At 32.9% G+C, this 13,904-nt stretch overlaps 1 protein-coding gene across 1 annotated transcript in view; it reads right to left on the bottom strand.

The window, feature by feature from the left end:
- The window catches only part of CDC16 (cell division cycle 16), a 61,418-nt gene that overhangs the window by 26,311 nt on the left and 21,203 nt on the right, over positions 1-13,904 (bottom strand). The window contains exons 10-11 of the mRNA XM_051984261.1: positions 7,915-7,964; positions 7,015-7,088 (exon numbers count right to left, since the gene is read on the bottom strand). Coding sequence (XP_051840221.1) covers positions 7,015-7,088; positions 7,915-7,964 — 124 coding nt within the window. The remainder of the gene's footprint in view (positions 1-7,014; positions 7,089-7,914; positions 7,965-13,904) is intronic.

Raw genomic sequence — 13,904 nt, 5'->3', positions numbered from 1 at the left:
ATGGGCTAGATTGGGAGAAAGAGTACAGTGCCAAATACAATGAAGTGGAAGATAGGAAAGAGATTCACCTGGACTACATATGTATCTGTTACAAAGACATCTATATAATCTGTAGGTAAAGAGAAGGCCTACTGAAGATAATCAACAAGGGGAAACACTGGGCATGCAGCATCATAGAGAGAGGGGCTAGAGGGAAAAGGCAAGAAATGATCCGATACAATGTGGGCCTATTGCACAGCATGATAAGATCAAAATATCTAGATCTAGAGCTGAAAAAGATCTCAGAAGTTATGGAATCCAATCCCTCATTTTACATATAAAGAATCTGAGAACAGGGATCTTGGAAGAAATGTCATATACATTTTTATTTTTCCAGTTTTTTCATCCTAAAATTTTGTTGGGCTCATGCATAAAGTTCACTGACTCACAGAAATATAGGATTTTGGGATAGCTCTATTGGGAAGTTTTTTCTTATACTGAAGATAAAATCTGTCTCAGTAAAAACTAGTAGAATATAGGAAATGTAAATATATCTAAATAAACACATAGGCCATTACATTATATATATAGAACACATTTCATTCACATGCATAATAAGTTACACATACATACACATACCATTTTATAAACATATACACATCTTTTTGATTAGCTCATATAGAGAAACTAGTGGCAGGAACTCGATTTTGATTTTACTCCTATGGGTTTCTAATGAGGAATTTTCCTCTATTAATAAATATTTACATCTTCTATGTAACCTACAATCCTGAAATGTTATTTGGAGCACTAAATTGTTATAAAATTTGCCCAGGGCACTGAGCCTGTATTTGTTAGGAAACAAACTTGAACTATCTTTTATGCCTATTTATTTAATTTGGTTGGTTATATAGTATTAATGAGACCAAGGCTGCAATATGGAATTCTAACAAGTGGAAAACTATTCGAACCATTTAATTTATAAGAACCAATGTAGTAAAAATCAACAATAGTGTTTAATCTAATCCAACTCAATACTCATTATTAAATATCTACTTTATGCAATGCTGGTACTTTAGTACAACAAAAATAAAGATAGTCCTTGCCTTGAAGAATCTTATGACTCCAAAGGCTTTAAGTATGGTGACTTTTGCATGGACATTAAAAAAAAATCAATACAATGTAGAAATAGTGAGAATAAAAGCAGTTCAAAGTTTGCTTGGAAATTTGATGAAAAAAAGGTCAGTTCTAGATGGGTGGGACAAAGAAAGACATTATGTAAAAAGAAAGAATCTGAGTTGGGCCTAGAATGGAAAAGAGCTCAACAGGCAGAGATTCTGAGCAGAAGTTTATTCTGGTATGAGTAGTATATCACAGGAATGGAAGAAAGGAAAAAAAAGAGGCACAGAAATTGGAGAAAGGATGGGAATAAGAAAGTGATGGGTTCAATTTGCTCAGAACAGAAAGTGTGTGAATGATAATAGCAATGCATTTACACAGAGCTTTAAGGTTTTGCAAAGCACTTTACAGATGTTGATACATTTAATCATCACAATAACTCAATCCTCATTTTAATATGTGAAGAAACTGAGATTTTTAAAAGTTAAATGACTTAATAGAATCATACAACTAGAATTCAAAATTAGTTCCTTCTAACTCCAAGTTCAATTGTCTCTCTTCTCTACATATATTATGCCAATGATCTGCTTTCAGGAAAAGGGAAGGGATATGAAATAAATTAGAAAAGTAGAACTGAAGAGGGTGTCTTGCTAGTCTGAATAAGGAATGTGAATTTTATTTAGAAGCAATGGGGGAAATCACTCAGTTTCTGAGTAGAGATTTGATATAATCAAAGCATTTGTAAGGAAAATTATTCAGGTGACAGACAGAAAGGCTGCACTTTTGAAGGGAAAGATGAAAAATTAGAAAGATCAGGTTAGAGGATTTTAAGTCTAAGAGCAGACATTAGTCCTAGATCTTGAAATGGGGTGACAAATGGAGCAGAAATGAGAGGAGACAATGAATATTGTGGAAAAGAAAAAATGACAATTAACTAGACTTCTGAGAAGCAGTGAGAATTTTTAGAGTCAAAGATAACTTTGAGGTTTGGATACTGATACAATGAGCAGAAAAGGTAAAGTGGAGAACTCAGTATGTGTGTCCTATTAATGGTGGCTTCTATATGAATGACAAAACTTCAAATACTGGCTTATATTATTCTGTTTTGTAAACTATGCAACATGGCACAGTGGACAGAGTTAACCTCAGGGGCAGGAAGACTTGGATTCTAACACAGAGGAGCTGATCATGGAGAAGATACTTAATCTCTTAGTATTTCTAGCAACTAAGATTGTAAGGTATATCTAAGCTGCATCGGTGGAAGTGATTTCAATAAGATCAATTATAACACATATTGGTAACATCATAGGGCCAGACAGAGAGACCAAAAACTTCCATGAAAAAACCTTGAGAGGAAGGATTATATCATGTTTTTAAATCCTCCATAGCATGCAGACACAATCTAAGAAAATTTTTAGTAACTACCAAATTAAATTTTCATTCTTTTAAACTGCTCTTTGAACATTTAACTACATCTGAAAAAAGATGCGGCGATAAATACTTTATTTGAAAAGGTATCTATGGAAAGATTTATAGCCAAAGTGGCAGCTTGAAGGCAAGCCATTTATCTCCCACAAATTTTCTCCAACAAGACTCTTAAATTTGAATAACGATTAAGAGATCTGATATAAAACTACAGTGATATCTTTCATCTCAGACTTTTAAGGTCCTGAATTTGGAGGCAGCAAGAATGGAAAATTTGCCTAAAAAAAACTCTTAGGATTTTCAGAAAGCCATAGGGTAGGGACTTTGGAAGCCTGAAGAAACAATATATAGCACCCAGCATGGTGCTATAGTATTCAGTCTGGGAAAGTCAAGGTTAAAGAATTCTAGAGCCCTGGATATTTCTGAAATTCATTGATTTCCAAGGTATGGAAAGGGTGGGGGAGGATGAGAATTGAAGAAGGGAGTGAATTGACAGAAAACAAAATCCAAAGCAAGACCAAGCACGGCAGACCACCCAATGCAAAAGGACAGCAATATCAAAAAAAATTTTGGTCCTGCCATAAAGCCCCAATTCAGAAACTAAAGCTGGAAGAATTAGTAAATTAAAGAAAATATCATTCATTACATATATATATATATATATAATATATATATATATATATATATATATATATACACACACACACACACATATATACGTATATATGTGTGTGTGTGTATATATATATAAAATATATATATATATATCAAATCTAATTCTACAACTGCAAACAGACTGAAAGTAAAAAATGAATTTCCCATAAGGACTACAATACTTAGGAGAAATGAAGCAAGAAATAAAACACAAAATAAAAGCTTTGGAGAAAAGACTGGAAGGAGAATAAGTAGATTTAAAAAATAGAGAAAGTGATAATCTTACCAAACAAAACAAAAAGGATCTATGAAAACTAGAGCAGTCAGAGAAGAACAAAGCTAATTAGAACAAAATTTAAAATTATTTTTAAAAAAAGGTATCTGATACTGAAAATGAAACAACTTCCCATAAAATTAAGGAGTGATAATGCAAAAATCACTGGACTCCCCAAAACACAAAGTTAAAAAAAAAACAACATATTTTAAAGATATCATAAAAGACAACTATCCACTCTATTGAAAACTGAGGGAAAAATAAAAATATTAAGAATCTAAACATCTCCTGAAAGGAATGCTGAAAGGAAGTCCCAGGAATAGCAAAACCAAAATCCAGAGCTCCCTCCTCAAAAAAGAAATACTATAATCTTCTAGAAAGAAACAAGTAATAAGAAGTCATAGAGTTATTGCATAAGACTTGGAAGCTTTAACCAAAAAAACCTAAACATCTTGTAACACAATATTTGAAAAAGCATTACACATTCATGTTATGCAAATTTGACTCTCAAAGAGGCTGAAAAAAGATTGGTTCTGGCCATGTAGTAGCAGTGGCAGCAATGTTGCTATAGCTCTCAAGAGTGCTTCTTTGAGATAGAAGAAGGCTTTTTAGATAATGAAGTAATTTGGGTTGAGAGGTACCAGAGATTGAAGACACTCTAGGCTCACAGAGCATGCAGGAGAGAGAGGAATATCTATGAAATAGCCACTTAAATTAAGTGACAACTGGATGTAATCCAGATTTATAACCGCTCGGCAAAGCTAGATATTATTCTACAAGAGAAAAATGGGTTTGTAATGGAATAGAAGACTTTTAAGCATTTCTGATGAGAAGACCAGAGCTGAATATGAACTTTAAAATGCAAATAAGAGTCCAGAGTATAGCATACAACAGCGTAGAAAGGAAGAAGTGTCCAAACTTCCACTTCTCATAACTGTAATACATGAGAAGAATGTGCAAATATGGAAGAAGGAGAGAGTAGGCAACAAATTAACTTCACACTTGTATAAAATAGACAAATGAGGGTTCAACACACAAGTAAGTTTGGTACAGAAATAAGTTCAACAGGGAATCAAGTGGAAAGAGGGAAAAGTTAAGAAGGAAGATAGTATCAGGAAAGATATAGTTATGTGTAAATTAAACTTCCTAATCCTGAAAAACATACTGGGGGAAGGGGACCCTTTAGAACAATGGGCTGAAAAAACTGGGGTTATGTTATTGTACTTTAAAGAAATTATGGGAAGATTCTGGGAAGATGGCAAAGTAGATCAGAAAATTTCAAGTTCTTTAGATTACTCCACAAACAAAACAAAATTGTGCCTCAGGGTGAACATAGGCCAGTAAAAAAACAAATAAGACTTGGAGCAGAACAGGGGTCCTCTTGGGACAATCTGAGAAGGTGATTTAACACTTCCAGGCAAGCTTTGCTGCAATAGCAAGTAGGGAGTCATGGGACTAGTTGGGTAGCCTCAGCCCCAACCGCAGGAACTTTCACCTTCTGGACAGCCTGGGCAAACTGGACTCTGAGTCCTAGAAGACTGAGGGAACCTCTACTGTAAGGAACTCCAGGCCCAACTGTGCTGCCAAGAGAGCCCTGATAGAGAAGTGTGAAAGTAGGGCTGCTGCTGGCTGGGGGCACTTGCAGGAGAGTGGAGTTTTTGGTTTGGGGTTCAAGGTCAGAGGGAAAAGCTGAAGTGAAGCCAGAAGAGCCACCCCTTCAACTCCAGGATTAGAAGTGATTACACTAATCATTCTCATTAAATATTCTCCCCCTTAAAAATAGGCAAAGAAGAAAGAACCCAACCATAGAAATGTTCTATGGGAACAAGAAAGACTGGGATTCATTTTCAGAGGAAGACACTGAAATTTAAAAAAAAAAAAAAAAAGGCTTCTTCTATCGCAAAGAATAACATTAAATGGTTACCTGCCCAGAAAGAATTAATAGAAGAAATCAAAAAAGACTTTAAAAATCAAATTAGAAAGATTGAGAACCCCCACCACCACCCCCCAAAAAAACAAGATGAAGAGAAAGTTGGCCAACTAGAAAGAAGATCCAGAGACTTAAAGAAAATAATTCTGTAAAAATTAGAATCGGGCAACTGGAAGCCAGTGAACCTAGAAGAGACCAAGAATAACAAAACAAAATATCAAGAATGAAAAAAATAGAATAGAATGTGAAATATATGATAAAAAGAAACAACAGATATGAAGAACAGATCAAGAAGAGAAAACATAATTAAACTACCTGAAAGCTGTGATCAAAAATAGAACATTGAAATAAGAATACAAGAAACAATCAAAGAAAATTGTCCTGAAATGATAGAATATGAGGATTTCACAGAGATCCTATAAAGAAAACACATAGGAACATTACTGCTAAATTTTGAGCCTCTTGATCAAAGAGAAAATTTTGCAAAAAACAAACAAAAAACAATTCAAATATGCTTGAATTACAATTAGAATTGTATGGGATTTATCAGCAGCTACAATAAAAGCCTGCAGATCCTGATACTCACAATCCAAAGAACGAGACCTGTAGTCAAAAATATTATATACAGCAAAAGTATCCAAAATATTAAATGAAAAAAAAAATGAACACTCAATGAACTTGCAGATGTTTAGGATTTTTCTCAATAGGAAATTTACCAATATATGAGCCAATATCAAAAACTAATTTAAAGGTATTCAACAAGGACAAAATGTTTGTTTTATGTGTGGAAATATAAATCATATGTTTAAGATTGACATCAGTAATTGATTAGTTCAAAAGAAAGACTAGGGCTGGGCTGAATATGATCTGATTTTAAAAAGCAAATCTATCTAAGAAAAAGTAAAAATAGTAATAATGTTATTCAAATGAGGTGCAGAGGAAGAAGTGACATAGAGGCATTAGATGGGAAGGAGGGCAGGGAGTTCTGAAAACCTACTCATATTAGAAATGGGTTAAATAGGGAACACAAAACACACACACACACACACACACACACACACACACACACACACACACACCCATCCATACCCATGAAGGTTATAGCAGCCTCCAAAATCTATAAAGAAATAAGAGGAAAGGGAATAGGATAAGGTGGGATACAGAAGGGTATAGGATAAAAAGTTTATATGATGAAGGATATTACCCTATGCCTTGATACGATAGATCCAAGATGTAGAAAAAAACAAATTTATTGGACATGGCTACTGGGTTGATTCATTTTGCTTAATCATGTTTATCTATTACAATTTTGCCCCCTTTTACTCTGTTAAGTGGGGGGAGGTGGGTAGGAAAAGGCAGTAATATAGAGAAAAATGGATAACTTTTTAAAATGCATGCAAGACAACAGAAAAGAAATTCAGGAGGAAAAACAGAAAAGTAAGAGAGTTTTTACAGTTAATAGTTTGAAATTATATACTTTTCAAAGTGGTTTGAAATGGAGATTCAGTTTCACATAGAATTTTTTTTCTTCTGCTGTATGCATGACAATGCAATTTTAGTATTTTAATTTAAAATTAAAAAAAAAAAAAGATACCTGTGAACTCTACTTTGCATCAACATGAAAACAAACACATACCTGAGATATCTTCTGGCATGTTCATTTTTGTGTCCAACCATTAGATAATAACATCCTACTGCAAACCAAGATACCTAAATAAATTCAAAATTAATCAAATTTACCAAACACTAAAACAGATTTATAATACAAATCTAAATAATTCAATACAAACACAAATTGAATCATATTTTTCTGGCACCTTAGAAATATCTGTATCAGATTCTTTTTGCCAGGTATAGTTATGATTAAAAAAGAGGGTAGAATAATCTACTGATCCACATTTCTTTCCTAGCCTGGCCTGACACAGGCATCATCATGTTCTCTCTATAGAAAAAAAGCAAAGCACCTAAAGGTTTCACTGTTATGACATCAACTTATTTTGGTATCCTGACCTGTTTTGAACCTTCTTTTAACTAGAGATACTGGTTTGGGGGTTCTGATTCTAATTTGAGTAATTTCTCTGATTACAATCCTAACTTCGTCCTGAGGTTGTTTGCTCTCTGCATGACCTTTTTCTGTAATTCTGATTTCCGGTTAATCACCAGTCCTAAAACATTTGAAGTATTCTGCCCTAAAACCTCTTTTTTTCTCCTGGTGCTTGGCTCCCATAACTGACATTTTGGAAACTGTATCAACTGTTGGAGACTTCTAATCAGTAAGTTGTTATCTTAGTATACCAAGTTGTACTTTTTATGGGATTGCTTCACTTTTTGCAAAGCAGTCAATATAGTGTCTAAAGATTTAATTTATAACCAACCACTTAGCCAATCAGGAAATGAAAGAATCTGGCTCAAAGCTTTATTTCAAAAGAAAGAATTATTAGTAGCCTGATCATGAATTTAAGCTTTTCTAACTTTAAGTTGTAAAATTTTAATATATTTCAACTATAAAAACTGTAGATACACATATATAACTTACAGGATTACTAGGGTATAAATCCACCAATTTATGAGAGAGATAGAAAAGTTCTGTATAGGAAAAAAAAAAAAAGAAAATATTTGAGTCAAATATTAAAACATTTAAACATTTCCTCCCCTACTACTAAATATACTCCATATTAAAATACTATATCATTCCCTAAAATGAGATCTTATCTAAGAGGGGGAAAAATTACATAGGTTTGCAATGATAAATAAGTACAAATAATTAATTACCTTATTAAAAACATTAAGTTGAATGATTCAAAGGGAAGGTCTATTTTTTTATAGGCTGATATTGCTTCACTCTAATAGAAAGAAGGGGTACCTAAAATCTGATGGCTGTAGCAAGAAGGTATCATGGGTGAATTAAAAGATTAGCATATTGACTGAGAATTAATCAATACAGAAAGCATTTATAAAGTACCTACTATGTTCTATGCATTGTGCCAATTAAAGTTTAATATAAAATTCCAAATTCAATTCCTAACTTTTGCCACAGTGGTAAAGACATAGGAAAGATAAAACCCAATCAAAGAACTCAGGTTTTTAAAAAGGAAGTAGAGAGGAGCATAGCCTACGATAGTTGGACCAACAAGATACATTTTTTTTTCCAATGGGAGACAAAACTCTAATCAAGTAGAAAAGTTTCAATCTTCCCTTGTAGATATGCTTTACTTTTACCTACTAAATGTAAAAACTCCAAAGTAAACAGTTTGTAAAAAGGACAAAATAAGCACTGCTTAAAGAAAATAGAAATGGACACATATTCAAGTTAATTTGCTATGTTCGATGGGCTTTTATAAAGTCCCTCAATTAAAAAGCACTCATTTCTTAAAAAGAAAAATTACAGATCGGGGAAAAAATATTTATTGCAAATATTAAAAACTCATGGTCAAAAATAAACTGTTATAAAATAATGATTTATAATGAATGATGTAATTTCTAGTCCACAATGCATAAATGGTCAAAGGATATGAAGAATTCTCAAAACATCAATGATCTAAGAATAATCACATTACAACAAGTCTCAGAATGAGAGAATAAAATGATAAAGCTGAGTAAAAGTTACAAAAATAATTATACCCTTTCACCTTATATTCCACTGCTAGAAATATAACCTGACAGTGTTAAGGGGAAAAAAGGGTTAATTGTTCAGAAAGTTTCATGGCAATTATATAAAAGCAGAAGCAATCAAAGTTGTCCAATGGGAGGAGAAAGGTTAAGTAAACTGTAATATGTGGTGTTCTCTTCTTTTTTATAATATATGATGTTTCTCTGGGAGAGCAGGTTTCTTGGGGAGGTTTTCTGGAGGCAGCCTTAGTTTCAGTTCAGAGTAATAATCACTTCAAATACAGCCAGCTGATAAAATCCAAACGTTTATTTTCTCCTTCCCTGATTCCAAGAGCTCTTGCAGCTTGTCCTTTGCTTCTGCCTTTGCCTCAACTCCGACTAGTGGCTTTCAATCTTCCCAAGTCACTTCTGGCTCTAGCTCAACTCCCACTCATGGCTTCTTCTGAACTAATGCTCCTCCACTCTGAATCTTTTCAACTGAACTTCTGACTCAGCCTCTGTCAGCTTCTTATATATGATCTCTTAAAGGTTGACTCCTCCTCTGAGGGAGGGATTAAGAGAGGTATGAATTCACAAGGTTACAAAGTTAACTTTGTGAATCTCCCATACTTGTGAACTCCAATGAGTACTTAAATACATTAGTGAGTTAGAGAATTTGCTAAGTACCATGCTAAATTAGGCAACTGACTTATCACTTTGTAAGGATTTGCTCTAATGTGTGAACCAATAAGCATTCTATCAATTCCATTGACTTAACACTAGGGTTCTAACATCTCCCTTGAGTTATCATCTTGTTTCAAGTTCTGGCTCATAACAGTAATACATTAATATAATGGGCAACAATAATTCAAATTAAAATGGAAAAAAGAACAGAAAGTAATAAGAAAATTCCATTACAAAATACAAAGCAAAAAATTTAGATTAAAGAACAAACTGTGCTGTGACACTTTATGATGAAATTACCTTAAATGCTAATTCAGTTACTAAGCAAGGTTACCTTTCTGGTAAAACAAATAAAAAAAATTAAAAAACATTAATTTGTAATAAATTAGAAGTGTTAGCTCTTTGAGAGTAATTTTTCAACAAATAAATAAATTCAATAACATAAAAAAATTTCAATAAACCTAAAATTCATTTTGGGCTCCACTACTGCAAATATAATTTAACAAAAACATTAGATTGTGAATCTAAATATAGGAGTTTAAACCTCCTTATATGCCAAGAAAGTTGTGAGAACTGCTAACTCTTGAAACCATGCTTAACAAACATGGCTCTCTTACTTTTAATGGATAATAATCATCCATTAGTCTTAGGAACCAAAAATCTTGGTGCAATTCCAAATAAAAGTAATTAACCACCAAATAAACTTCATAATCATACTATCATGTAGGAATCCTTATGACCTACCACAGGGTTTGGTATATAAAACTACTTAATAAACATTAATTGATTATGGATAATACTCATTAATATGGACCATTAAGCTTGATGAAATAAAATCAAAAATTATTTCACAGAGAACTACTATGTCCTAGAATTTTGTGCATACTTTTTTTTTTGAAGAAGAATAAGAAATTTAAAATTACACAAACTATATAATGGCTAACAACTATTTTTTTAATAGCTTTTTATTTTCAAAATACATACAAAGATAGTTTTTAACATTTACCCTTGCAAAAGCTCGTGTTCCAAATTTTTCTCCCTCCCTTCTCCTATCCCTTTCCTAGACATGTTAAACATGTACAATTCTTCTTATACATATTTCCACATTAATCATGTTGCACGAGGAAAAAGTTGGATCAAAAAAGAGAGGAGGAAAAAAAAAGTGAACAATAACAGCAACAAAGCGAAAAAAATTATATTGTGATCCACATTTAGTCCCCATCATCTTCTTTCAGGATGTAGATGATTCTTGGTCTGAATCACCTCATTGTTGTAAAGAGCCAAGTCCATCAGAATTGATCATCATATAATCTTGTTGCTGTATAAAATGTTCTCTTGGTTCTACTCACTTCACTTAGTATTAGTTCATCTAACTCTCCAGGTTTTTCTAAAATCATCCTGCTGACTGTTTCTTATGGAACAATAATATTCCATAACATTCATATAACATAACTTATTCAGCTATCCCCCAACTCATGGGCATTCACTCAATTTCCAATTTTTTGCCACTACAAAAAGGGCTGATACAAACATTTTTGTACATGTGGGTCCCTTTCACTTTTTTTATGATCTAACTCTTTAAAGTTTACAAAGCCATTTAAATTTAAATTAAAATATAGTTTTTTTTCACTTTGTTGTTGTTGTTGTTCACTTTTTTTTCCCCCTCTCTTTTTTGATCCAATTTTTTCCTCGTGCAACATGATAAATGTGGAAATATGTATAAGAAGAATTGTACATGTTTAACATGTCTAGGAAAGGGATAGGAGAAGAAAGGGAGAAAAATTTGGAACACAAGGTTTTGCAAGGGTGAATGTTAAAAACTATCTTTGCATGTATTTTGAAAATAAAAAGCTATTAAAAAAATAGTTGTTAGCCATTACATAGTCTGTGTAATTTTAAATTTCTTAATTTTCTTCTTCAAAAAAAATTATTTCCTTTAACCTTCACACAATCCTCCAAGGTAGGGCTTATTATTCCCATCTTACAGATGAAGAAACTGGGCTCAGAGTTGTTTAAGTGCCTTGCATAGAATAACGCAGCTATTAATCTGAGGCATGATTCAAACTCAAACTTCCTCACTCCAAGTAAGGCACTCTGTGTAAAATGCCACCTAGGTAACCTATTAAAAAATACTCCTTAGTATATGAGTTTAAAATCACATATCATCTTGAGTTATCTCTGAGGAATATTGCCTTTTGCAAACTATTAAGATATAATACAAATTTCCCTGACCGTAAAAATGGAAAATTTTAACCAATCACTCTCTTTCATTACTTCTAATGAAACAACACAGTCAGCTAACTTATACATCAAGCAGTTCTCAGGCATAAACATGGAAATTATTAGTAACTTATTTCCCCCTTACGGTTTCCAATGAAATACAGTCAATGTTACTTTTTACTTTATTTAAGTCATTCTCAAGAAGAATTAAAGCAACACTAATACTCTCCCCCATTCCCAAGTTGGGCCTAATATCAATCACTTCAATCATTTATATAACAGGTCAGGGGAATATTATAAACTAAGTTTTTAAAAGTCATTCAAGAAAATATTCTATAACCTCATTTTAGACATGATTGGCTATAGATAATAGGACAGTTTAGTGGACTCAAAACTATTTGGTTGCTAAAGAATATTGAGCTAAAGAGCAATGATTTATAGATCAATGTCAATCTGAGTCCTTGATTCTGTTCTGTTCAACATTTTTAACAGTAAGTTGAATGAAAGCATATAAAGGGAAGAGTTTTCAAATTTACCAGGTAAAAGGTAAGAAAAACTCAATACCTTGAACTTTTATTACAGAATCATGATTTTAAAAGATTTTTGAGATACTAGAATGATGAATCTGAGCTATATTAAAATGAAATTAAATAATGACAAATAAAAATGTCAAATCTTATACTTGTGGACAGAAACTCAGTAAAACACTAAAAGCAGAATACAGAATCAGACTGTTAGAACTAGAAGGGACCTCAAGTTGATGTAATATGATTTTGTGGTCCCCTGATTTTAGGGGGGACTTCTGTTCTGGCAAGAAGTCAGCGATTCTAGATTTCCTACTTGGTTAATTCCTATATCTAATCTGCCTGATTATGACCACTCCTTAGTCAGATAGTTTCTGGCCTCAGATCAAACTCCTGAGACAATAGTGAATAAGATCAATTCATTGTTGACTGATAATCTGTCAGTAATAATTTGATCAATGAGAACCAAATTTCTTTCTATCTATAAAGCGCATAATTAGCATTTCTATAATTGAAAGCTGGATAAATGTCTCTCTTTGCTTCTGTTTTCTCTGCCCACTTTTATAATGGTGTTACAATTACTATTGCAACAAAACTTTGCCCCTTGACTAGAAGGGTTCAAGCCTGCAAATTCTTCTGAGACACCCTGTGAAACTGTTCTGGGACTTGGGGTCCCTCTTTCCCAACCTCAACAAAGTTATTTAGTGCAACTCCTCCTTTTCATGTTACAAATGAGAAAACAAACACATGTAGGTCAAATAATATGCTTAAGATCATAAAAATAGTAAACTGCAAAGCTCAGACATCTACCCAGTTATTCGATTTCATAATTCCACCATTCTTTCAGTGACACAATTCTGTTTCTCTGAGCTCATGCCAAAAAGATCCAAATGTTTTTAGTGGTCTGCAAGCTTAAGAGAAGTCATTGTGACAGAGCAGACAAAAATAAATATTATTTTAATATTCATTCATATAAACACAATGTTCAATGTGGTTGGGTTTGTAGATCAGACTATGTCATGAGGACTGTGTTCATATGTGAAAACCATATCTGAAAAAGGGAATTGAAAAAAAAGTGTATCCTGGAGGGCAATCAGAATGGTAAAAGTAATAGAAACACCACCACATAAATGTTGGCCAACACCTAGAGAAAATAAATCTTATGGGAAACGATCTATTTTCAAAGTCAACTGTTATGTAGTAAAAATACACTACTTTTGTGTTGTTGTTGCCTGAAAGCAAAATCAGAATGACTACAAGTTTCAGAGGCAAATTTTGGATTAATATGAAAAAAAATTTCCTAGTAACTAGAGCTATCTAAAAGTAGAATAGATTGCTTTAAGAAGTAGCAAGTTACAACGATATTGTATGAGGACATATTTTGATGGAAGTGGATTTCTTTGACAAAGAGACCTAAGTTTCAATTGATAAATGACGGACATAAACAGCTACACCCAAAGAACGAACACTGGGAAACGAATGTGAACTATCTGCATTTTAGTTTTTCTTC

The sequence above is a fragment of the Antechinus flavipes genome, chromosome 3 (assembly GCF_016432865.1).
Source record: "Antechinus flavipes isolate AdamAnt ecotype Samford, QLD, Australia chromosome 3, AdamAnt_v2, whole genome shotgun sequence".
NCBI lineage: Eukaryota > Metazoa > Chordata > Mammalia > Dasyuromorphia > Dasyuridae > Antechinus > Antechinus flavipes.
This window is presented reverse-complemented; position numbering and strand designations above follow the sequence as displayed.